This window comes from Vulpes vulpes, chromosome 16 (assembly GCF_048418805.1).
Source record: "Vulpes vulpes isolate BD-2025 chromosome 16, VulVul3, whole genome shotgun sequence".
Classification (NCBI taxonomy): Eukaryota; Metazoa; Chordata; class Mammalia; order Carnivora; family Canidae; genus Vulpes; species Vulpes vulpes.
In genome coordinates, this window is record NC_132795.1 from 120,263 (window position 1) to 147,330 (window position 27,068).

The 27,068-nt window shown below is 53.0% G+C and overlaps 1 protein-coding gene across 5 annotated transcripts in view; it reads right to left on the reverse strand.

The window, feature by feature from the left end:
- DLGAP2 (DLG associated protein 2) overlaps window positions 1-27,068 on the reverse strand; it is a 687,758-nt gene that overhangs the window by 18,147 nt on the left and 642,543 nt on the right. For all 5 annotated transcript variants that reach the window (XM_072742322.1, XM_072742318.1, XM_072742319.1 and 2 more), the window contains 4 exons: window positions 10,063-10,412; window positions 8,993-9,034; window positions 2,331-2,416; window positions 382-791 (listed from right to left, as the gene is read on the reverse strand). In XM_072742322.1, the coding sequence (XP_072598423.1) occupies window positions 382-791; window positions 2,331-2,416; window positions 8,993-9,034; window positions 10,063-10,412 (888 nt within the window). The remainder of the gene's footprint in view (window positions 1-381; window positions 792-2,330; window positions 2,417-8,992; window positions 9,035-10,062; window positions 10,413-27,068) is intronic.

Sequence of the window (27,068 nt, forward strand, 5' to 3'; positions counted from 1 at the left end):
ATAAAACCAACTCAATTCCTTGTACACATGGGACAGTAAAGGTTCTAGAAACCCGTGGAAACACTCCACGTCAAGTCACTGCCAGAATTCAGGAGAATGGGTACATGGGAAGAGGTACAGGACCCACCGAGCCCACAGTCAGCGCCCGCCAGGCTCATGAGCTAATAAACCCCCAAAGGATCCCTGTGGACGCTTTGGCAGTTGCTTTTCTGTTCACTTACTTATCTGTTTTCTGGGAGTTGAGTGGGATGCGGTGGGAAGCAGGTTTTTTTAATCAACCCAAGAATCAGAGGTGGCTTCCCCCACTCACACTGCCATTTGCCCGTTTGCTCTACTGACCCAGGACCCGTGTCATACGCCGAGGGGGGGCTGTGCTCTTACTTTCCTCTGAGAGGTCATTCTCCTCTGCCTCTCGCTCCATGTCCTTACACCAGCCTTCCATCCTCTTCGTCTCTGTGTGCAGCAGCTTCACAAACCACGAGCCATCCCTCCGGCACGGGGACATCCTGCCGGTTTCTGCTGTCTCCATGGACGGCTCCAGCCAGGGGTCTGCAGGGGGCAGGGTGGCAGTGTCCACGGGGGTCCTGTAGTCTTCTCTGTAACTGAAGAGCCCCTGGGTCCGAACAGTTCTTACTGCCCCGTACTGGGTGGGCGTGCTGGGCTCCGAGTGCCGCTGGAAGGAGGGACCGAACTGCAGCCCTTTGTCCTCGGTGCTCACGGGGAAGCCCTCCAGCTCCAGGTCTGCTTGCACGGCGGCTGTCACGCTGTTTGAACGCTTGAAACGTCCGTGTCTGCGGAGGAGAGACGGAAAAGGAATGGAACTTTCTGAGCTGACTTTGTGCAGCAAACCCTCCCCGAGCTCACACGCGATACTCCTGCGCTGCCCCAAACAACTCAAGGGAAAGAGGAAACTTTTCATCTTTTTACTACAATTTTGGTGTTTCGGCCATGAAAGAACATTGGGTTTTGCAAATGATTAACCTCTGACATCTACCTAAGTCTCAAGGCCTAAGTAGCGCCCACTTAACCTCAAGCGCATCGCAGGAGGCCGTAGGGGTGACGTACTCCAGGAAACCCCTGCCTCGCACAGCTACTGCCCTTTACAAATATGCTGCAAGTTCACAAAACTTCCATGTGTTGCATCCAGGTAACAGGAAGGCTGTGTTGCTCCTTTTATGTAAATGGCTTCTGTACCCTACTGAGTTTCAGTGACACATTTCAGGGCATGAGTCTCTTTTCCTATTGGAATAACTTCATATCATCCCCATTAAGTCTCTTGTGCAAAATAAGGAATCCAAATTCCAGCTTTAGCAGGTGTTTTAAAAACATTTCCATCCCGTGTATTGGAAGGCCACCCATTCCCGCACAGACAGTTACTGAAGTGATGGGCAGGAAAAGGCTTATAATTGGAGTCCGGATACCGCTGGGTGAGAACTGCATGTGTGGGGTGGGGGCGGGGGCATCCAAATGAACCTGAACTATACATTTTGGCTTCTCACCAACTGAACCCTCCTCTGGCAACAGCTGTGTGTGCAGCTGGTTAATGAGTCTGCCACTTAGTGTCTTTGCTGGAGGCAAGGAAGGGGAGAAGAAGCTGGTGATGGCGACGGAGGCCGGCAAGCCCAGGTCCCCATGCAGAAGCCGTCTGCATCCTAAGTGGTCTACAGGGAACCTGGGAAGCCATTAGTTTCTGGTCTGAATTTCTCTGCAATCAAAATCTTTATTGGCTGGGTCCTAAAACCCTCCACGATGAGCTATGTCACCCGGGGCTTTGCCAACTAGACGCTAACTGAAGTTGCAGATGTAACGGTGCTCTCATTAAAACTAGTTATTTATGAAATTTACAAGACATATCTTTTAAATATAAAATAGTCACCCTGTCCTTGTGACAAAGATAACATTACTGTAATAGGCACCCCTGTATGTTTTGGTTTGAAATCATGCCGTAGCTAAGGTTTTCATTTTCTTTCTTCTCTTTCTGTCTTTCTTTCACTTTTAACATCATCAGGTAAGGAGACTCATCTGATTCACCCTCAAGCCCATCTGTTCCTCCTTTGGATGAAGAACTTTGGCTTTCAGGGCTGTCAGCAACTCTGCTTTCATAAGTGGTAAATTATGTTGGAAATAATTATTCCCCTGCTTCTTGCAAAAACAAGACGCAGGTGGATGTTAATTCATAATTGTATGATAAGTTGAAAAGTATAAATATATGACCCTGTTTCCACAAGACATGAATTATTGATGGTCAGCATGATCTAGATATTTGCAATCAGGTTCTAACGGATCGCTCCTGCTTGGGAACATTGTCTATTTTGAAGGGGCTGAGTTACCGCTTCTCGTCTTCCACTTGGATGCCAACAGAGTGGTATTCCCGCAAGCCTCGGCTCTCTGTGTCAGAATCTGTGGCTGTTTCCACCTAATGCAACACAGAACATCTTATTTTAGAACTGAGACACGGGATCTGGGCAAGGGACTATTTGTGTGTGTGTGTGTGTGTGTGTGTGTGTGTTCATTAGCTGTAATTCATTACGCATTTAATTAATCCAGAGATGCACTTGACCCAGTAAAATCACAAAAAGAGGGAAATGCATTCATATTGGTGTAATTACATTGCTACTGTGTTCCATCAAAATTTACATAACTACTTGAACTCGGCATTGCACTCTGATCTCTTAAATGTATGCAAATAAAACTGCTTAGTTCAGCTAATGCAAAAAATAGTCTTTGTTGGATTGCATTATTATAGGACTTAAAAGCTCTTATCACACCCTACAGTGAAGGAAGTAAATATAGCATGAGCCAGATAGAGCTAACACAACAAATAAGCAATTTAGTAGAATTATACTGATGGCTGCAGCCCACGTACAGAAACACACAGAAAGGGAGTCCAGCGTTTACTGGGAACACTGAGGCAATCTCTCCTCTGTACTACACACAGGCGTCTTACACCTGAGAACGGGACTGCTCAGCAAGGCCCTGCCCGAACAGAACAGAAACTGCGTATTGGAATCCGTCTCATGGGTCTATTTGCCAAAATGTCTCCCAAACCCACCAAGTGCTTTAGGACCCTTAGGAGGGTGGAGCCCACACACGAGGGAATGCTGGTACAGGTCATTTTCTTTAAAAAAAAAAAAAAAAAGCAAACTCTCAGCACACACACAAAAATCTGTGAAACCAAAGGTTAATTAATCATGACTATTGTCCTGGCTACTCCAATGTCCCTTTCTTTTTTTCCCCGGAAAATATTACCTACTGTATCAGTGGGCCTTTGACTCCAATCTGAAATATCATAACTAAGTTGTAAAACACATCTTCTCTTAAAAATGTTAATGATTGCCACAAGGGTATGATTCAAACCATTCAACAAATAATTATAGGATACTCTCTTCTGTGACTTACGGGAGACTGAGATTGTAATTTGCGGTTGCCCTGTGGCCAAGCTCATGCCACTGAGGCCGGACTCAATTTGCAGCAAAGAGAAATAATGCACCAGGCACTGTGCTGAGAGCCTAATAAGCATTACTGCATGTAGTGTCCACGATACCCCTGCTGTTATCTCCTGCCACACAAAACAGCTGAGGAATCCGAGAAGGTGAGTAGCTTGTCCAGGGGTGCACAGCCCACTGGGGACAGAACGAGGATTTACACCTGAATCTGATGCACTGTGCTCTGTACTGAAGCCGTTTGGCCAGGATAAGTAGAGCCGCGTGAAGATGCTGGTGACTTACTGAGCCCGGGAGCGTGGCCGGGCACGCCCCCTTTCCGACTGGATTAATCCTGCACACGTGCAGAGGTCACACCTCCTTGGTGTTCGTGGTTTGACATCTGGGAGAGGACACGGGGTGACCACAGGCAGAGGGACATTTTTGCATCAAGATCCTAACCTTGCTGCTGTCTCTATAGGGGGTCATGGCTTTGACAGGCTTCACCCTCCTAGACACGAAGATTATTACTATTTTACACAAAAGGATTACAATAAAAATTAACATATTTAAAATGTGCCATGTCAGAGTGAGCAGAGCTGCCTTGTGTTTGAACTGCTTGCTATTCCATTTTGTGAACATAAACTGGTTTAACCAGTTTTCGGGACGCCTGGGTGGCTCAGGGGTTGAACATCTGCCTTTGGCTCAGGGTGTGACCCTGGGGCCCCGGGATCGAGTACCCCATCAGGCTCCCTGCATGGAGCCTGCTTCTCCCTCTGCCTGTGTCTCTGCCTCTCTCTGTGTCTCTCATGAATAAATACATAACATCTTAAAAAAAAACAGTCTTCAATGGAGGGATAATTTGGTTATTTCTACCTTTCTGCCACAATTAATGCTGCTGCTACAGATACACGTCTGTGCCTGTGTGCATGCACAGTTGGGAACATCCTCAGAGTGTATGTGATTTCTGGGTCAGAGGTATTATTATGCTTTACAATTTTGGTGTATGTTGTCGAATTTGACAGATATGTGTAATAGGGGAGATCAGTGCATACGTATACTTTTAGAAAGATTTTTGTAATGGAAAGAGCACTGGTTTTTATCATTGAAATGTTCAGAATATTTGTCATATTCCACGTTCAGGATTCTAGTCTAAGGAAATGACCTCAGATCCTGACAAATGTGTGGGGTGTTCGTCATAGTGTGTTTATAACGTGAAACATGGCAGGGAGTGAAGCAGGACAGCACCAGCAGAGGGTGAATTAGGGTTTGCTCATGACACAGGACACCACATGGTTACGAAGATGATGATTATAAGGGCTTGACACGGAAGATGCAGATGGTCCAATGTACACTGGCAGGTGCCACGTATGCACACATGAAACACGCATGGATTCACAGCCATCTACACACAGTACACAAGTGAATAAAACACACAATCAGAAACAGGACGTTTGCTCCTTTTGCCCAGCCTAGAATTCTAGAATTCTGTTTTGTTCCCAGGGAAGGAGGAGGGCATAGCTTTGGAACCAGATTCTGCTACAAGCTGGCCACGCAACTCTCAGGGAGTCTCTAAAATTTTGTTGAGTCTTTTCTTCCTAATCTCAAAAATGAAGGGATGTCGGACACTTGATTTGACGTTAAACTCTGCAGGAAGCTGGACTCACATAAGCTTGTCCACAGCAAGGTCGAATGCTCTGTCCTGTCGCCTCAACTGTTCACACTGTCAGGTGCATAATTACATGGATACCGAATGTGAGGGATTTCAGAGTTACCGGGGTTGCCATATGAAAATTCTCTAAGCAAAAAATGACATTATCTCTGTTTTCAGGAGGTAAAGGCTGCGCAGGATGATAAAATCATATATGGCCTGAATGAGCTAAATACTTAACAATTCCAAAAATTCTGGGAGTAGAGACCCTATTAAAATGTGTGGGAAATATCAGAAAGGGAGACAGAACATAAAGACTCCTAACTCTGGGAAACGAACTAGGGGTGATGGAAGGGGAGGAGGGAGGAGGGCGGGGGGTGGGGGTGAGTGGGTGACGGGCACTGAGGGGGGCACTTGACGGGATGAGCACTGGGTGTTATTCTGTATGTTGGTAAATTGAACACCAATAAAAAATTAATTTATTAAAAAAATAGATAGAAGAAAAAGCAAACTCAGGACAAAGACAAGGAATTTCTGCTTTGCACAGTGGACAGGAATCTCTTCCCAAGAGGAAATTCTGGATGAAAAGTCAAGGGATCTTAAAGCTTCTGAGAAATGCAGGCATATATTCATTTTTACAAGACCCGCCACGTTCTAGGCATTGAGAAGGAAGATGTACTAAGAGAATCACTTATGCTAAGTGGGCTCTTTATGAAGCAAGTGCTGCGTCTGCGGGGCCCCCGAGGAACGGGCACAGACGGCTGCGCAGTCACTGCCGTGAGCAGAGGGCAGCACCGCAGAAGGGATTCCGGGGGCTGCGGAGCCGGGAGCCCCGCACCAGCTCCCCTGTGAGGCTGTCGGAGGACTGCAGGCTGAGCCACTCGCCGTGACCACCGGCGGGAAGGGGGACGTTTCTAAACATGGTCTGTTTAAGAAACACGGAGCTTGGTGTGGCTGCTGTGTGTGTGACTGTGCGCATGAGCACATGTATGAGTAAATGTGTGAGTGTGCACACGTGTGTGACTGCATGTGTGTTCACATGTGTGACTGTGACGTGTCTGGATGACTGGATGTGCATGAGCAGGCACACAGAGGCGCACATCCATGCATGCACATGTGACTTGCACGTGTGTGCACATATGAGTAAACATGTGAGTGCACATCTGTGACTGCATGCACCAGGGCAGTGTGTATATGCATGTGTACACATTAATGTGTGCACATGTGTCTGTATGTGTATTCATGTGTGAGCATGCAGATGTATGCATGTGGATGACTGAGTGTGCATGAGCAGACACATAGGTGAGTGTATGCATGCACACATGTGAGTGTGCACACAAGTGCATGTGTGTGAGCACATGTGTGAGTGTGTACTTGTGTGAGCAATGGCACCCTTGTCAGTTGTACACACACATGTACACATGTGAGCATGGTTGGACATGTGTGTGGGTATGAGAACACGTGAATGTGCACGTGTGCGTGTATGATTGTGTACACATGTGTGCACATGTGAGTGGCTTGCATGCATCTGTATGAGCGTGCACACTGTGAATGCACAGGTGTGCACGTATGTGGGTGCCAAGTGTGCATGCATGTGTGTGCAGACCTGTAAGCATGAGTGCACAGGAGTGTGTGCATGAGTGTGAGCGTGCAGGCACATGTGATGGAACTGGATAGGAGGCAGCCCCTGTGTGCCCTGATCTCTGTCCCCTGCCTGGTAGGACTCAGGAGGAAAAGCTGATCAGCTGTGGCCTGGGCTCTGCTGCCCCGGGACCAAGAGCGGCACCCAGCCCGGGAGCCACAACCACCGACGGGCTGCAACGCTGGCGGCCGGTCTTCGCTGAGTCCGTGTCGCTTCTGCTCTGCCTCCAGAGCTCGCCGGCAGCGGGGCAGATTCATGCTCAGCTGCCCGTGGGCCAGGTCTCCCTCGGGGACCCGTTGGAAGTCCAAGAGTGGGACGTGATGTGCCGGCCGCGCTGTGGAGACAGCGATGCTGCAGGGCACCGGCCCTTCGGGAGCAGGTGATGGAGGCTCACCCATGCCGAGAGCTCTGCCGGAGGAGCGGGATCCGCGCCAGGAGGCAAACCCACGCCGGCTCAGCCCGACACGTGAGCCGGGAGGGGAGGGGCCGCGTCGGGCGCTGCGGTCATGCCCACAACCCGGCGACTTGAGAGCGGCGAAGGCTCCCACTGCAAAGGCGGGCAGCAGAGGCAGGAGGCGTGAGCAATGCCTGCGTGCCACGCCAAACTGCCGTGTCTGGGATCGGGAGACATTTCCAAGGGACCTGACACACACAGACACACACAGGACAGCAGAGACCGTGCGGGGAACACGGGCCACAGGTGCGCACGGAAGAGGAGCAGAAAGAGGCTGGTGTCCCCACGAACAAGGACAAGCAATGCGGCTGCCCGTGACGAGGTCCTGCAGCTGCACCCCCAGACCCACAGAAACGGGCCGGACACGCCGCCTCGCCCCTCTGCTGCCTGCACACCGCGTGGGCTCCCGTGTTCCTGGTGGTGGCGGCTTGGGAGAGCAGGCCGGGCAGGGTCGCCCCCCCCAGTGAGGGGCTGAGTGTGTAGGATGCGAGCCGCCCGTCCCTATAAGCGACAGGACACACAGACTGGGGGCGTGTTGCTTCTCGCCGCCGGGTCCTGGGGTGGGCGCCGCGCTGACCCTTCCTCCCTCCCCCCTGCTTCTGTTCTGGTGGTGACACATGGCTGTGACCTTGTAGGCAAGTCACTAACCCTGAGCCTCAGTTCCTCCATCGAGAACTTGGATAACCACTGGCCCCTATAGGGTTACGATGAGGCTAGAAGGAGCACGTGCTGGTGAGCCAGGGCTGGGGCCAGCCGTACCACAGTGCCCTTGAGGGGCCCGGCGGGGGGGGGGGGTGTCGCTCCTGCGGCTGCACTGGCCCCCTCGCTCTGTTCCTTTGGCTTGGCCCCCTAAACTCCACCATATTTCACTTCTTTGACTTGTGTTCATCCTAATCCTGAGTGTCTCTGACAACGTTACAAGCTCACGTGAGATGGTGCATTTTCCTCACTGCCACAAAAGACAGCTGGACCCTTCACACACGTGCACGCACATGGGTTTTCACGACCACTCAGCCATTGTCTCCCGTGCACCCACTTATCCGACATGTACCGAGCACTCCCTATGTGCCAGGCACTCTGCTAGGCGCTGGGTTGTGAAGAGGTGAACGGGCAGCCGGGTCTTCAGGGACACATGGTTGGGGAGCAGCGCCAGGAACGGCTTCTGGGGGGGTCGAGGTGTGAACTGCAGGGAGCGGCGGGCAGGGGGGGAAGGACATCCTTGCAGGGGAAAAGCGTGGCTGCTAGAAGCAGAAAGGGCCGTGGGGGCTTTGGAGGGTGAAGTGGAGGCAGGAGGGGTGGCACCCCCTACCAGCCAGATGACCTAGTGCTACGGGCCCGCTCTTCAGATACACTGGAAGCGGACACTCCCGGCCTCAGCCCTGGCTGGCGTGGGCAGCCAGGAGGAAGCCTGTGAAGGTGGCAGGTGGCAGGTGAGAAGGCCAGAGGGTGCGTGAGCACCGGGAATTAACTTGCATATCTCGCACGTCTTCTCTGGAGACGTGACCCTGGAGCCAGAATGAGCCTCTGGGAGCCCCGGCGTCCCACGTACGGGGACCAGTTCTAAGGGTCCCCTGCAAGTCTGGGGGCTGCAGCAAGTGGCTTGCCTATTCTGAGCCTTGTCCTCGTCCTCGTCGAAACAGGGCTGATTACGCATCCCGGGGATGCGAGGGTTCCCTGCAGTACTGTGGGAGCACCTAGCACAGTGCCTGGCATATAGAATCAGGACAGAGAGAGGGACAGAGCAGTTGTATGAATAATCCAAAAAAGGGAGATAAAATAAAAATTCATGCGTACTTGGCTTTGGAGTATATGGTGGTACTTACATCTGACCTTGGGTATGGCTGATGCTCTGGGAATTCAGAATCCTAAACAAAACAACGAAGCCACAGTGTGGAGACCTGGTTCGGAGGACCTAGGCAAGCGGGCAGTCACCCCCGCCTGCGCTCCCGGGTCCCCAGGGTGCCCCAGCCGTCAAGCCCCTCACGCCAGGGCCAAGCGCGAGGCTCTCGGGCAGAGCTCCGCTCACCCGCCTCCCTGGCCACGAAGCCTTGTGATTTTAGAGCTCGTGGCCGGACACAGGCTGAGTGGAGGGGTGACGGGAAGCAGGAGGGCCAGCTCACACAGGATGCCGGAGGACGCTGCCTCCCTGTGCCAGGAGGATCTCTCTGGGAGCGTCTCCAAGGCAAGCTACCGTGAGGCGCCCACGTGCGGTCCTGGGGCTGGGATGCAGGCCAGGCCCCTGTGTCCTCTGCAGGGCCTCCCAGCTCCTGGGCCCTGGGGTCGGCTGTGCCGGGTGTGGGGAGGAGCTGACCCCCGCCCAGGCACCTCGGAGAGCAGTCTGGGGCGGGGGCGGGGGGGCGGTGGTCAGCCCTCGCTGGTCTGAAGCCACGGGCCCGGCCCTGCCTCCACCACTGAACACCCAGAGCACTCTGTGGCCGGCGAAGTGCCTTCCGGCCACCCCGGGCCAGCTGTGAGCATGCCTCAGTTTTGCACCAAAGAGGCCTTTTTAACTTTTACTGCTGCATTCCCAATGCCCTTTCCCCCACTCAGCTGTTGGGTGCCATGCTGAGAGGGTTTCCAAAAACTAGGTTTTAGAAAAAAATCCCATCTCTCCAAAGGGTCAAAACAGGCTGTCTCCACACTGTGTAAGCAGCAGGTGACCCCTAGAACGTGCCCCAGGGGTGCGGCCATGGGTGGCAGGGGCAGGGGTGAGTGAGAGGGACCTGAGATCCCTGGGATCCCCTGGCTGCGGACCTGCAGGCTGACAAGGCAGTGGAGCCCCACCCCTGCACCTCGGGGGCCTGGGGCTCAGGGCCCAGGGCCGCGGCCCACGGGGTCTTGTCTGTGCTACCAGTGGAGCCGCGCAGCGGGCGGCGCGGGGCAGAGAGGCTACCTGGATCCCGATGGAGGAGCGCCGGCTCTTGAGGAAATCCTCGGCCTTGGAAGCCAGGATGGCCTTGTCGCTGGTCCGCGCCGAGGTGCTCTGGCCGTCGGAGGCGAGACGCTGGGCCGCGGCCGTCTCCAGGGCGAGGCTCATGGCCTTGTTGCTGTCCAGGCTGTCCGTGGAGTTGTAGAGGCCGCGGCTGTCCTGAGGCCACGGGGATGCCCGCTGGGCGCGGCTGTCCTGGTAGGCGTCCTGTGTGGACTCGGTGCTGCTCTGAGCGGTCACTGAGATCAGGGGTTTGGAGGTGGTGCGCGGGGGCACGGGCGGCGGCGTTTTCTTGTAGTTGGCATAGGAGACAGCTGTAAGAAAGTCACCGCCGGTCAGCAGGAGCATCCTCCCCCCCACCCCCGGGGACCTGGCCCGCCCTTCCCTCCCACTGCCCTGCGAGCCTTGTCAGAACCAGAGGCCTAGGAGGTGAGGCACACTGCGGGGGGTCTGTGCTCAGATGGTGTCTACACCGACCCGCGGGCAGCAGGGGGATTGCTGAGGCCTCCTCCCCCTCACAGGCAGCAGCAGTGAGCGGTCGGAGCGGCCTGTGGCCCAGCAGAGGCACAGGAGCCAGGACACCACTTCCCGCAGGGGAGCAGCGCCGCGGAAAAGTGCGGGACAACCTAAGCTACATCCGGGTGACCGTGGGATGTGTTTATACAGAAAACCTGTGTATGAAGAAAAGGTCAGACGCATAGAAAACTGTTCGCCAGGTCATCATCGAGGGACAACAGGGTGGCCGTTATCTGTGTGTTCCAGACGTGCTTATGATGAGTAGGTATTTTTCTAACGGAAAAGCGTAGAAGGTGCTCCCTCCAAGGACGCTTACGGGGTCTGAGGTATAGACGGCGGTCGAGAAGGGACACTGGGTCTCCCAGCCCGCACCACGCAGCCCTCCCTCACCTTGCGCCCCGGGCCAGTGCCCTGCCGCCTCCCGCCCTGCACTCGCTCCCGGCCGCAGGCAACCCACCAGGGGAAAACCAACGCACCTGGACTTGAGGTCCTATTAAATGTCTCTTTAAAAGCCACGCCCCCAAATCCGTGAGACATAATTGCCGGTCTCAGGGTGTTATTTTTCCAGCGAGGATGAACGACTCCGGTTTGACAGAAACGTGTTTTCCGTTACAGCTAATGATTTCTCTTTATCTGGAACGGAAGAACTCACACAAGTGCTTCTGAAACGGACTCCACCACACGACCCAGTGCAAAGGCACCCATGCAGTCCGCAGGTGTGCAAGGGCTGCTGTGTGCACGGCTGCACGTATTTGTGCACATCTCCCGGGACGGCTCGCATCGTCTGGGAGGACGGGAGGAGCGAGCCTCCCCGGTGGGTTTCAGAAGCTGCAGAATCAGCGTGGGCCGCTGCACGTGGGAACGCGTCATCTCCGGTCCTCTGCTCGTGAGGCTGTCAGTGCGCTTTCCCACGTCCTGCAATCTCCCCCAGTTACTGTGTCATCTGTGTGAATGGGTTTTCCTAGTAAATGAAACCTCATGTCATTCCAAATAAAAATCGGCAAGTGATCAAATGAGGTTGTCGTGTGTCAGGATGACCTGAGTTTGAAAGCAAAGAAGTTTCACCTGGAAAGTTATGCCATGGACACTTTTTTTTTTTTTTAATGCATCAAAAGAGATTCCAGAAGGTGGAAAACAGAGGGGTGAGGGCAGTTATCGGAAGCGTAGGCTTTGAACTCTGTATGCATGACAGGAACAGATGATGTCACCTTTTTTACTTTAAAGATTTTTCCCCCTAACGTTGACCTCAACCTCTCAAGGGAAGTTGGTGCACATGGACCATATTCAAGGCATTTTTCTAGGAGAGTCAGAGGTGTGTACAGTTCCCAAGCTCAGACACTTACAAACATTTTAAATACGTGTGCGGGCCTCCTGGGCAGAGGCTGCTCGCGCCCGCAGCAGTGGCGCTCACTGGCCAACCCGCCGCGCCGGGCACCCTTCATTCCCCAGGGCCTCCCCCTCATCTTGTGTCCTGTGCACCGTCTTCCAACCCCCAGCACCTCTGCCCGAGTCTCTGCCTTTGCCGGGGTGGCTGGAACACCCTCACTCCTGAGCCATCCTGCCTTTGCTGTTAAAGCGCAAAGTGATTAGTGATTAGTGCACTAATCAGGTTGGCTTAAGAAGACTTTGTCTCCGCGGATTTCAGCGAATCGCCCCGTGATTCGCTCACCCTGTGCACCTTGCCTTGCTCGGTGCTTGCTTCTCATTGCTGCTGAGACACTCACTCCTGCCACCTGCTCTCTCTTGCACTCACCTGCCCCTTCTCCCGCTCTTGGCTCCCACCTTCCTTCTCACTAGACTTCAAAAGCCATCAGACCCCTTGCTCCACTGGACTTTACCTCCTTCCCTACTAAGCACCTGCCTCTTAAGCCCACCTTCATGGACCCTGTCAAGTCCCCTAGATCTGTAGGGATCCGCAGGAGGGTCTTTATGGGACTCTGTGCGCATCAGGTGGGGTGTCCACTGCATGCACCATGGGCCGCTGTGGGGCTGCTGCCAGAGAAACCCACAGAAGTCTGCTGTGTCCAGGAAGCCCCCACCCCCACTGGCTCCGGCCTGGCCCTACAGCAGGGGCTCCCACTTTGCCTTTGTGTTCAGAGCCCTGCCACCCCACAGTTACTGTCCCGTATGACTGACATCTGCTCTACGTTCAGGTAGGGACAGAGGTCTCAGCTGAACCTGCTTCCCCAGGTGCTTGCCTGACTTGGCTGGTCATCCCCCCACTTTCTAGTCATCTCTTTAAAGGAGAAGCTTCTGCAACAGGTGGTCAGGGGCAGACCTCGGGGTACAGGTATCATCCCCACCTCCATCCTTTGTACCATCCCCATCTCCCTCACCTGGACCATCCCCACCTCTCTCCTCTCTCACCTGAACCATCGCCACCCCTTCACCTGGACCAACCCCGTCTCCCTCACCTGGACCAACCCCGTCTCCCTCACCTGGCCTGTCCCCACCCCCCTCCCCTGGATCCCTTGGGCTTCACTTCCAGATAGGACAACCATCCTCCCAGACCCCAAACCGGTCCAGTCCAAGCTCAGTTGATGACGTCTATGAATGGTGTCTGGTCTGCTCCCCCCTGCTCCACTCATGCAATCTTGAGTCCTGAGTGCCTGGTGGTTCCTCTTCTAGGCTGTTGCTGGCCTCGTTTGTCCCCATCCTCTCGAGCCCGTCACTCCTCTGGACCACTCACACACAACTGCCATACGGATGCCCCCACAGACATCACTGCAGGCCCCCACGTGGGGGGCCTGTCTCTCTCATGCCCTGGACTCCTTCCCTTTATTTCCATTTTGTGTCTGATATGGGAGGTCTTCCTTATATCCCTTCTGACTCTCAGGCCCAGGAAATGTCCCCTCCCACATCCTGGCCTCATGCCTACATCCATGGAAGCATTTCTTTGGGGGAGTGGTATTTGCCAGACTCTGACCTTTTTCATTCTGGGGAGACCTGTGTTCCCTCAATGCCCAGGGCAGTACTTGGCACATATCACTGGGTGAGCTTATGGAAAAACCCCACAGCTTTAGGACATGGCCAAAGTTCCAGGAATTGCGGGGCTTCACCTCCGTCACCAGGGGCTCTGCAAGTTCAGAGTAGGTGAACCGCTGCAACAGAGGTAAAATGCAAACCACAGAAAATCCACATTCTTCAGAAAGCTTATTTGTGGTCATGGAAAAATATCTACAAATATGTCTGTGCTTCTCAAATAATAACATGAAGTAAAATAACATGCCACCTGTAGGCTTAATTTAAGCTTACACCTGCTGTTCAGGTGCACGAAGGGGAAACACTGCTGGGTTCTGACATGAATAAGACCCCAGGGTAACGTGGGTTTTGGTTGGAAATCATTTTGAACATCTGGAAAGAGCTAAGCTGTGAGAGATGCAGGATCTCTAGAACTTTTCCAGGCGTTGGAAACATCCTGCTGACCCAGAGTCAACATGGCGCTTGGGCTGTTCCTACTCCCCGACTGACTCGGGAGGAGAAATGAGGGTACCCGGATGTCAGGAGCTTCAGGAGAGAAATCTGGCCTGAACCTGGTGCACTGGGGATGAGGGTGGCGCGTCGCACAGACCGCAGAGGCCAGAGGAGGAAGCTGATGTTGGTCCACCCTGGCAGACGTGAGGGAGGAGGAGAGCGGGCGTGACTCCTCCCGCCCAAGGAGCAGCAAAATCAGACACGAGTCGGCACACTGGCATTCAGGGCAGGACCCTGCTCCAGAGGAAACGGAGTCAGGAGCAGCTAGACCAGCACTTCCATCAGCTGCCCCCACTGGCCTAAGTCAGTTTCTAAGTGATGCCTTGGTGGACCCACGGCTCAGATCTGACTCCAGCGGTAACGGAGCCAGGCAGGGCTGGAGGGGCCAGGCCGACCCGCTGTGCTCTCCGTTGGTTGGCGCGGAACTAGGTGCAGCAGGAGCATGCAGGAGGTGGGATCTGGCCCCGTTCTCCGTTCCATCCATCACCCGTGTGCTCAGCGACAGCTCCCCGGCAGCGTTCCGCATGGACCATAGGTGCACAGCGAGCAAGGAGCCCTGCCCTGGGGGTTCTGATTTGGGGGCGCTCGGATCCTCACATTCGATAACTCCCGTGTGTCAGCCAGTGGTGCTGGGCGGGGGGATCTCACCTCCTCTCTCTCTCGGGGGCCCTCATAAGGTCTGGAGGTCATTCTGGGTGGTGTCACCACTCAGGGAGGAGGGTGCTACCGGCCTCTAGTAGGAGGAGGCCAGAGCAGCCGCCAAGTAGTGTCCAGGGCACAGGGCAGCCCCAACCGTGAAGGACTAGCCAGCTCACAATGTCACTGTGCTGAGGCTGGAAATGCAGGCGAGGCAAAGTGTTTCATCCTCCTGGGGGACTCATGTGCTCCTCTGTGAGATCATCCCGTAATGACGTCTGCGTGGTTATCAGCTTTGGCTCTTCCCTCTTCTTCCTTATCTGGATGAGGGTCACCATCCAGAGTGCATTCATGTCTCCTTGCCAGTGGTGGTCCACGTAAAAATTTGCTTCTCACTAAGCTTTTCTTAATACTACTCCATAATGTTGCTGTGTCAGGGGGTTAAGTGAGACATAAACACACGAGTAAGAGAACTGCATGGGTCAAAGCGATGGAGTATCTCCTACGACCGGCCACACAGCAGCTGGGTGGTGGTGGCTGTGATGCTGACCTGTTCGGCGTCGTTCATTTACTGTAAGGAGAGTCTTTATCTCTGGCAACCCGTCCCCGGACTCTACGGAGCCAGAGGGAGGTAGGCACTCCCACGCCGCGCCACGTGGCACTCCCACCGCACGGGTAGCTCTGCGGGGCTCTCCCGGGGGAATCAAGTGCTTCTGGAGGAATGTCCTGTCTTGGCGGCAGCAAGGGTGATGATGGAGGGCAGCAGAGAAGTACAGGAATGTAGATGGAGAAGCTACTTCGCTTAACAAGGCTACACTGATGTTTGCCACGTGAAGAGGAGCTGAAACTATCCATCTGGCTGCGTCTTCCCGCTGTGCCCACGTCGCCAGTGCACGACGGTGTGCACGGTCACAGGACTGTGGCACCCAGACGGCAGGCAGAGCAAGCAGGTTTGCCCAGGACCCCAGGGCACGGCCGCTCCCAGACTCAGGTCACCACTTCACAGTTGTCCTCACACACTTCCCTTCACTCCCTACAAAATGATAAATCTCCCAAATGCATTATTAACTACAAGTAAACCTCCAGAATGGGTATCTTATAAATAAAAACAAAATTACAGAGCGTTATAATTTATCTCCATGATCACAGGGGCCTAGTATCACATCTCGCCTTACATTTGCTGTGGGGCGATGATATGAGTTCTTGGATTGATTTCTTTGTAAAAATGCAGTGAACGTTTTGATGAACAGCGAACTTTCTCGAGAAACTGATTACAACTGGGCAATTCTCAGCACATGAAGGACAACCGACTTCACTCAAGCTGGAAAGGGTGAGGCAGAGGGACATTTTCCCGAGCGGCGAGGGACTGGATGCGGTCTCCAGGCTGGGTAAGCGTGCCAGCCGACGGCTCCGCAGCCACTAAAGCGGAAGTGTGCTTTGATGCCATCGGCCTGGTTTGTCCAGAGCAGCAAACTGTGGAGCTGGGCTCCGGCGGCACAGAGGCTCCTGACCAGCCTCGGTGGAATCCACGGTCAGAGCTTGTCAGCAGAGCCCGAATGCGGAGGTGTCCGTCGGGGTGCTCTGTTCCCCTACCGAGCAAACACTGTAGGAAGTGCGACCAGAGAGCTGCGTTTCCTGCTGCTTAAGGAAATCAACTGCCTATAATAGAACCATGAACTTCCCCTGTCAAACCACTGAGGAGATTGCACAACGATGCGGAGTCAGCCGGAGGTGCTGCTATGCCTGCCGTGGGTCACCCCAAAAGCTGCTGCTGAAGAGGCTGCAGAGCCCTTGCGTTTCTGCCGCGTGGTGCCCGGCTCACCGGCCTCCCCATCCGTGTTGCCTTCATACTAACTCATCGGTTCCAGTAAACATTTATCTTGAGCCCGAGACTACTGGCTCCACCCAGTGTGCTCACGATCAAATTGAACAGAAAGGCAGAGGGAGCATCGTGTGCCTCAGAGCCTCGCCGAAGCCCGGGAACAGAGTGGCCCGGCCTGAGGGCAGGCCTTCCGGAAGGGCCCAGCGCCGTGAGGGAGAGGAGGCAGCCGGGCCGGGCCGAGCGCGCACCTACTCTGCGTGGACTCACCCTGCTGGATGCTGGACGCAGCGCCCAGGGGGATGGGGGCGTGGAATCGGGAGGTCAGGAATTATCGAGAAAACTCGGCTCATTAAAAGATGCTCTAGGGCAGCCCCAGTGGCGCAGTGGTTTAGCGCCGCCTTCAGCCCAGGGTGAGAACCTGGGGACCCAGGATCGAGTCCCACCTTGGGCTCCCTGCATGGAGCCTGCTTCTCCCTCTGCCTGTGTCTCTGCCTCTCTCTCTCTCTCTGTGTGTCTCTCATTAATAAATAAAAAAAATCTTAAAAAAAAAAGATGCTCTAAGGTTTGCTGTGACTCTCCTCTGGTGGCCTGGGGGTTCTCGTTCAGGTGACAAAGTGACTGATTGTAATAGTTTCTAGAGATACCATCTTGTTTCTTTTCAAGTGTCATAGAGTTTTCTTCAAACTATTTACTTTCTGAGGGAAACACTGCTCTTTCTTCACCAAGTGGGAAAAAAATGTGCTTTAGTGTTCATGCACTTGCTTCAATGCCTTTTAGTAGTTTAACATGTTGACGTATTATTACAGGGCACCTTCCAGCACAGTGATGCTCGTGGTTGGATATCTTAAACCCACTGCGGCTGAAATTTCTAGGAAAGGGAATTGGATGCATCTCCGTTCTGGTTCTGCTAGCGCTGAGCTAACTCCTCCTTCTTCCCACCTAAACTGGGATCTTGGACAAGTGAAATTCCCTCGGCCTTGGTCTGCTCATCTGTTCAAGGGACGTGCTGGGGATGTCTCTTTGTTGTTGTGGGGATGAGAGACAAACCCAGAAAGGGGCAGGCAGACGCAGGTGCCCGGCAGGGGTGGCCGCTACGGAGCCGGCCACGGAGAAGCATCCTGCGCCATCCTCCGCGCACCGAGGTAACAGACGCTGACGCCCACCGTGGACTCGGCCCCCTCCCTCCCATGACCCAGCTGTGCAGACTGCTGGCCTGGGCGGCACGGGGTCTGCATGGCCCCGCGCAGGGCTCCTTAGACTCTATTTCTTAACTAAGCTGCAGACAACCTTGCCAAGTAGACGGATGGCATTTGTATTTGCCGTTCCCAGATGAGAAACTAGGTTCAAATGTGTTTAGACGCACTCTTAAGGTCAGCCAGGCCTAGGTGGCCACCCTGGGACACGGGCACCTCTCCCGTTGTTGGCTACGGTGATCCTTTCCCTCTGCTCCTGACCCTGTACTCAGCTCAGTCTTATTTCTCACGCCTTGATCTGATTCTATTCCTCACACTTCGCAGCAGCACATGGCGTCCTTGCCCGATGCAAAGGTGAGAGAATCATTTATTGTTTCTGCAAGAATTTCCTCTTAATATGATCAGTTCCAAGTTCTCTAAAAAATAAAAAAAAAATAACACATGAAATACATCTGGCAGCAGGAGACATTTTAGATCGTACTCCTACTCCAGGACGCAAATCATGTGAAGGGGCTGCTAGCTGAGGGGACTGAGGCTGAGTGACAGGAAAATAATTGTATTTCTCTCTTCGTTCCTTAACTGATGGGAAACAGTGAAACTGTTTTTGGGAAAAAGGCCTTCTGGTATTTGCTTAATCATCTAGTGAGATATTTCCTTGGTTTGCAGGACATTCAGCGGGGACCCAGGGAATTTCAGAGCGCCCCCGTCTCTACCTTCCAATGCTGTGGAAGCACATCTCTCCCTTCCAGCAGAGCTCCCAACATTTGCATCCTAAGTAGTGAAATTTTGCATGGAAAACGTTTCTTCTCTGTTTTAGTGGAATAATAGTGATGTTTAACGCCCGCCCCTCTCAGCACTGACCAGCCGTTGGAGAGAAGGAGAGGACGCTGCCACCCTGGGAGCACGGGATTTGCGGTCCCACGCAGGGACAGCAGGTGCCGCTGCCGGCTCAGAGACCCAGCACAGCAGCTCGCACCCGAAGTGCGCTCTTCCTGCTTGCACGGGAAGGGAAATACGTCCTTGAACAAATGTGATAGAGACGTCTATTTATACAAAGTTTTCTTGGAAATAGCTAACATTTGATGAATACTTGCTAAGTCCAAACACTGTATTATTTTGGATATGGATCATTGCAGCCGATCTTCCTGAAATCCTAGATCCTAGGAAGTAGAAGCAGGTAGGCAGTGTCCTCAGTCCCACAGACCACGGAAGACCTGGGATCCTTGCAGCCTCGCTGCTCCTGGGGCCTTTGTGTGATCAGCCAGTGTCACCGGGGCGTCTGCCGTGCTCCCAGCCCTGCTTGACGGGAGCGCCCATGGTGGGGGGGTGTCCACTGGGAGGGGAGCGCCCACTGTGAGGGCCATCCATGGGGGGAAGCATCCACTGGGGAGAGTGCCCACTGCATTGCCATCCAGAGCATTAGGTAGGTTCCCGTGTGACAGCTGGAAGGCTTGCTAAGGGCCCAGAGGGAGTTCTGGTTGAACATTTGAGGATTTCCCACCCTTGGGATCTGAGCAGCCCACATCCCCACAGAGGGAGGTACCTGAATTGGAGGGACATTTTTAAGCCCCTGAAAGTACTTAACACTTGTCCATGTGATTCTTTTGTAATAGCCCCATGATAAATCCAACACATAGATTTAATAGAAATAAATGATACTTACTGTTTAGAGAATAATAAATACCATATAAGTCAATTAGGCAGGTAGAAATACATGCAAAAGTTTCCGGACACCCAGACACCAGGCTGATTCTCACATGTTAGTATGGGAGTCAAAATGGGATTTGTATTTTAAGGTATAAGATAAGCATTTAATACACACCTTGAATGTGCCCACTGTCTCTCCAGTGGCCCCATATCCATAGGACAGGTTCGAACCCACCCCCATGGGATTGTGAATGGGACGTTTTAGCATAACAATACATTGCACTTGTGTTCCTATTTAATGGAATGCTTTTGAATTTTATGATTTTTTTAAAAGATTTTATTCATTTACTTATGAGAGACACAGAGAGAGAGGCAGAGACACAGGCAGAGGGAGAAGCAGGCTCCATGCAGGGAGCCCGATGGGACTCGATCCCAGGTCCCCAGGATCAGGCCCTGGGCCGAAGGCGGTGCTAAACCGCTGAGCCACTGGGGCTGCCCTGAATTTTATGATTTAAGAATTAAGTGTCAGCTGTTAGCCTTCAGTAAATCAAAACTGCAGTACATAAAATGTTTTAGATAAATAAAATAATAGTGAAACAGGATTTTTGAAAAACTGATGTCAGTGTTCTCATTCGTTCATCAGTGCTCTTGGACAGATATTTGTTGGTCCTACAATCTTGTGGGGGTAGAATTGTGTGTCTCTAAATGGCTCATTACAGTTAGAAGCTTGGAACTACAGTAAAGAAAGAATTTAAAGTGAGCATTTGATCATGTTAATTGGCTGTCGAGGATTAAAATAAACAATTAAAGAAATCATTTTACACATTCAAGAAAAACATTCAATTATTCAGCTGGATAGTTTGAGGACAATAATTGTCTTAATTCTGTGTATGTGAACACATAATTAGAATATACTCACCAGAGCTAATAATTATTAATTACAGGCATTGTTATCTATCATTCTCTATATGCATATCAGGCAAACCTTAAACACAATTGCTAAAATTTAATTTAGCAACATAATGTTACTTGATTCTCTGCCAACAGAGAAAGCTTTCTGAACAATCATGAGGTCTATTTAAATATAGCTGATCAAATAAGAATTTTGAAGTAAAAATGAAATGATCATTAACTTCATATCTTAAGGTATCTGAAGACCTGATTACTCTATTTTTATAAAGACTGAGGTCTGGCATGAGCATCTTTTTGGTTTTAAAAGCCCATCATGGATTTCTTTTACTGTGTGTAAAATGTGATGAAAATCCTTGGTGGCTGTTCGAGTGGCTTCCTGATTATAGGGAGAGGGATTAATATACACCTGTGTCTAATCTAATTATCAAGTAAGCTTGGGCTTTGTTTATGTCATGGAGATCAGGGAAGTTGGTGAGGGTCATCCCGAGAACCCTGGGGTCGAGGGAGAGGTGGCTCTGCAAAGTGCCTTCCTTCTTGAATACATGGGTGACGACATATGCTGCTGTGCATCAACAAAAGGTTAATTACACCATTTAAGATGGAAGGAGCCATGCACGGAATACAGTTTTGAAAGATTTCTGTAAAAACTGCATTAAATCAAAGTAGTGAAGCCTAAAGGAAATTGTCTCAGGTGGATTAGTTCTTCCTGCCCAGAGATGAATCAACGATGCTGGGAAGAGGTGTGTAAAAACCAGTACTTTCCCAGGTGTATTTGAGCTTGAGTCAGCCTCATTCAGAAACCCTTTCTGAAGGAACTGCCCAGAGCCTGGGTCTAAAGGGCCGTCAGCCCGGAAAGAATGGCAGCCACGGTGCTGACACCAGGCACAGCCCGGCCTCCTTGACCACATGAGAAAGGCGGCCACGGCCAACAGCAGTGCCACTAGCCACATTTAAAGGACCTGACTTCTAAAATGTCTCAATATCTAAACACCAATTAAACATCAGCTCCTGTGTAAGAGCAGCGTTGCTTCAAGTGCCAGACAGTCCCGCACACCCTGGGCCCTGTGCCCACAGCACAGCTACAGAGCATTGGCTGCACGGCAGCCCTGGGCTACAACACTCTCACCTCAAAGTCACGTGAGTACATAGGCACCCACCTGCTCAACAGGTGACATAAAGCAAAGGAAACTCATCCTTAGGACCTGCCTTGAGGTCTACAAACTGACGGAGGGAGAATGTGGAGGAACGTACTTTATTTGAGATCTGCTAACTTGAATGAGATGAAGCCAAGTGTTGGCCAGTCGACGCTGTTGCGTGAGGGGGAGTCATCTCAAACATGAAGACAGGGACACTGTAAACACCTGCCTACTGGCCCATCCACACGTGGAGCTCTGGACACCCTCTCTGAATCCCATCCTTGCAAGCTAGAAGGGAAATTTGAGGATTAGCATTCCATTGTACGGAACACAAATGCCTAATCAAGATGAGGTAGGTTTCAAAAAGCAAGGCAGGCATCACCATTCTATTCGAATGTAAGAGCCACACTTAGACTCACTGCCCTCTGTTAATTAGAGCGTCAAAGATAACAGCATAGAAAGAATTACAGTAATCAAGTCCTTGGACGTCTAAACGAGAGGCTGGATGTTGGGGAAACCAAACTTTGGAGGTGACAGATTCAACGTAAAAGATGAAAGCCAGTTTGACACTTTAATTAATGTTAGTCTCAAAACGTCGTGTAAATCAAACAGGACACAGAAGCCATATCCCACAGCCACGCACATGGCGCTTTCCCTGAAGTTTCCAAAAATGAGGTGGGCCATCCGAGTTCTGGGGCAGCGCTGGCAGGCTGGCAGCAAAGACGTCTATTTCAAATGTGCTAATTGGCAAGAAGTTATAGCCTGACCAGCGTTTAGCATCTTGTAGGTGGTAAAATAAAGTGATGACAGCTGTTCCACTGTTCAAGACACTTCCTGTTTTCATTTTAAATATCTAGAACTCACATTACATAATAAGAACTTGGATTTTTTCATAGAAAACGTGTGCGTATTTAGCTTCGTCTGGGACATTTAATTGTGAATGGAATCTGTATTCAAGTTGCACCAGAATTGCATTTTTACTATTAAAATGTGGGGAGGGTGAGAAACTCTCAGATGGTGTTTTGTTTGTTGGTGAAATCATGGGCTTTCGCATAAATTTTCACACGTGGCAAAGAAGGAATGTGCGGGTGACGACCTGTGTAAGGTAATAAATCTCGAGTGGCCACTGTCCTTTTGTTCACAGAAAAGAAAATGATCCTCCATGAAAAAGTCAGTCAATAAGGCGAATGCTGCTTGCAAAATCTTATGCCTGACTCCTGACTTACCTCCACTTACTGATGCTCAGTCAAGTGCACACGCCCTGGGACAGTGCCTGCTTCCCCCACACCCTTCGACCCGGCCGCTGGAGGGTCCCCACCCCCGGGCAGGAGTGACACAGTCCTGACCTCAAGGTGATCCCTCCTGGAACACTGGCCGAGCGTCGACAAGCGCCTGCTGTGCGTGTCTCATTGATGGCGGATGGTCAGATGGCGGACGTCGTCTGTGCCCACAAATCCAGAGCCCGGGCCAGGGGCGGCTGGGGGGACTCAGAGCCGGCTGGAATCCGTATGCGGCAGTGCTGTGGGCTGGCGGCGCTCAGGGAGCCGAGCGGGGAGGAGGTGGGCGCCGCTGGCTCCGGCTGGGCTGTGCCCCGCAGCAGCACCAGGCTGGGGGCCTCTGCGCCCGTCAGACGCACACCCCCGCGGGAGGGGCCCGCACAGTGCAAACACGAGGCTGTAAGCTCTTCTATCCCAGGCACCGATGCGTCTGCTCCAAGGGCCCTTGGTGCCAGCGCTCTGGCTCCGTGCAGCCCTCGGTCCCGCGCAGGACAGCGCGTCCACAACGGGCTCCAGGCGAAGGCAGCGCAGAGACGGGCTGGCAGGAGTCATTGGGGAGCACCCAGCGCTTGGGAAACTGCTCACGACATCCCGGATGGCCCGGCCAGCTCCCAATGCGGTGTTCCACCCCCTGGGTCACCCACCATTAAGGAAAATAATCTGAGCCCGACCTCTGGAGCGGGAAGGCACTGATGCCAAGTCCAGGTGAGCTCACCAACACCCTGCAGGGGGACCCCAGGCAGGGCCAGCTCAGGAACAGGTGCATTCCTGACGTGTGCACATCACCTGGGCCATGCAAGGTGCCCCGGACGCTACAGGAAACCTGTGTTCTGTCCCTGCGTCCCGGCGCCTGTGCTCTGCCAAGGGCAGGGGCTGCACGTCAAACCAGTCAGTTAGCAGAATCCACATCATGTTCAAAGGGGACAGACGTGACGGGCTGAAGACAGACTCCCAGCATAGCTTCTTCACGATGTTTGAACAGCACCACAATGTGCATAAAACTCACCCCATGTTTCTGCCTAAATGCAGCATTTAGTATTCTACATTTAATATTCCAGTAGGTTTAATATTCCATTAGGACCAGGTCAGCGCATTTATGAAGAACAAAACAAAAGAGCAGCACCTAAGTCTCTAAATGCCACACCAGCCTGCTAGTGAATGTGAGGCTAGAAACAGGACCACGTTCACCCTCAGAGGAGGAGAGGAGCATTAGCAGGTGAGTGGGGAGCACCACTGAGCCCCGCTGGCGCTCGAGGCCCGGAGGGCGGGCGTCCTTGGACGGGGCTGGGGCTCCACAGCAGCCCCCAGACATGCTGCCCACACTGGGCAGCTAATCGAGCGAGAACCCCAAGCTGTCCCACAGCCTGCCAGGCCCTGGCCCGCAGCCATCTCCCCGTACCGTGCACCTCTTCGTGGAAGGTGACAGTCTCCCTGCGGGCTGTGCCCACGTTCACGGTGCACAGAGACCACAGAGCGACGTGCGGCGGCCCCTGGATGCCAGGGTCCATAGGGGGGATGGACGGCCTCACAGACCATTTCCAGGAGGGGTGTCCTGCCTGCCACGTGCTGGGGTCCCACGGGACCTCCCAGTCTACACCGACGCCGGGGCTTCCCCTCTCTGGGGAGGCGCTGGGAGCCCCATCCAGGGCTTGGGCTGGGCTGAGAGCTGCCCGTGAAGAGTGTGACAGGCCCCAAGGGTCTCAGCCGCAGGCTCGTGTCCTGAGCTCCTCCGTGCACTCCTGGCCCGTCTGTAGAGAGCAGGGGTCAGGGAGCAAGATGAGGGGGGATCAGCGTGTTTGCAGGGTCTGCTGAACTTCGTATCCCAGAACATGGCCTTGGCCTGCACGCTGGAGAAATGGGACGCCGTTCTCAGCACGGATCCCCCAAAACATTCACCACGTGATCCCAAAATTATGCTGAGGGTGGACAGTCTTGCTTTTTACGTTGGAGATGCGCGCTGGAAACAACAGGGTGGGTTCCAACAGCAGCACGACGCCCCGCGTCTCTGCTCAGGAGGCTCTGTCCTCCCAAGCCAAGAAACGCTGGTGTGGGCTCCCTGGGTAACCCCGAACAGCGCGCAGCACCTGCTCCCCGGGCAGCCCCACAGGCCACAGGAATTCGTCCTTTTTTTTAGTACCACTTGCTGGGAGGCACGTCTTCTGGAAGTGGACTGACAGAGACCACTAAATCCCAGGCTGCAGGAAGACGCGCGTCGGCTCCTGCGTCCTCACGGGTGACATCTAAGATCTCAGCTCGTGCCACCAACATTCAGAAAAGAACTTTGACTATGTTACAAGTCACACAACATTTTGTGACGACGTAATATTGATGACAAGAAGGGGTCAGATTTGAACTAGCAAGTACTGCTGGGGAAGTTTTGCACCTGATTATTGCTTATCGGTCTGCCTGCGAGTCTGGGGCTCCTGAATCTATTTCACATTCTGTTCCCTCTGATGTTTCACAGATGTTAGGCACAAAAGAGGTATTTGTGGATTCAATCCAGTTGATGGCATGTGATGGACCCAAATGGAAGCAAATGAATGATCTCCTATAAACTGGGAAAATGCCAAGCTTCCATCACAGAAGGAGCAAGTCAGAGCAGCAGAGGCGAGACCTTCCCTGGCGTGCACCTGCGGGCTGGCCTCCCAGGGCTCCGTGGCCTGCACCAACCATGAGGTCCTGTTCCCTCAGCTAGTGACTCTTTTCCTTCCTGTGGGTCCTACTTATACTCACGATAGCACCTGACGCGATCGGTCCTTTCACTCTTCCTCATCTCTTTCCTCCTTGGCATCCAGAAAATAACAAGCAGACCCAATCCGCTGAGACTTTCCCATCTGTGTCTTACGTGTAGAAAGTGCAGCCCGGGCCTACGTCTTAATAATCACATTAGGGTGAAATAAAGCCCATCCCGTGAGTTAAAGCAGAAGGCCTCACACCAACGGATAAGGTATGTTTTCTATATTCTGCACGAATTCCTTACCATGTGGCTGCCACCTGTCACGTGGAAGTTTCAGCAGAGATGCAGGTCTCCGAACCACAAGCCAAGCTCGCCGTGAGTGTGTGTGTGCAGAGTGTGCGAGGGTGCAGCATGCTACATATTTGGTGTCCGGACAGTAGTTGAAAGATGAAGCTCCGAGGAATCAAACTCCTTCAACTTTTTCCTCCCCACCAGGACCGCTACATGGCCACGCTCACTCCGTGTGGCCTAATCCTGCTACCGAGAAGAGACGATCGACAGCCAGCACGCGTCAGAAGCCAGGGTCTGAACGGCTCTGGTGCCTCTGTCAAAGCCAAGGGAAGTTAGGGTGGAATCGTTTCTTCACTTAAAGATTTTGAGATGTGGCTTCACTTGGCCGTCCTGAACCTTAGACAAAGGCAGTTCTTCAAATGCAGTTTCTCTGCCTGAGTAAGGCCTCACCTGTGCAGGGAGCCAGACTCACCTGTGCAGGGCCACGGCCCATGATGCCTCACTGAGGGCCACAAAGTATCTGCTCTCAGGAGTGCATCAGACGTCGTCCGAGGAGTGGGTCACGACGCGGCCCCGGCACCCGGGGAAACCTCTGCATGAGGTCCACTCTGCGGGCTCAGTCCTTGGGGTATTGCTTGCGTGTCGTTCCCTACAGTCCTTCCCATTGTAAGCCGGCTCTGCGGTTCCTCCTCATAGAGGTTTCATGGGGGACACCAACTCCAGGGAGCCTCGGCTTGACCTCTGTGACAGCCTGAACTCCACAGACCGCTCGGGGGTCCGTGTGGGGAGGGGCGGGAGCCGAGCCTGCAGAGGACGCAGTGGGAGCCAGGGACGGGGCCTGCGGGCCTCTGGCGAGGTGACACCGGGAGCTCGAGGAGCCTGCAGTAGGGCCGCTGGCGTCAGGTCTCCGCCATGGGGGTGCTGGCGTCGCAACCCCGGGGCTCAACCCATGTGACGGGGGCGGAGTCTCCTGGCCTGTCAGGCAGCAGGGTGAGGCTCTCAGAACTGTCATTTGTGGCAGGTCTGAGCTGTGGGTGGTGGGACACGTGCCCCAGGGAACGTCGTGAGAATGCAGTGGGTCCTGGAGCCACCCACAGGGGGATGGCGAAGAAGGAAGCCCAACTGCGCGATGGCCAAGCACAGTGGAGTTTGAATATTGAATTTAAAATATTAAGTCAGTGCAAACTGTTCATGTAAATGGATTTACATATTTTATAAACTGTAGGTTTTGAAGTCTGTTATTCATGCATTCAGCTAATATATATGGAGTCCCCAGCCGCATGGGAGTGGAAGAGGCGATCAGGGAACCTCGCCTCCTCTGGGGTGTATCCCCGAGCACCTCCAGCACGGTCGTGACCTGCAGCCAGTCTTGTGAAGTCTGTTAACTAA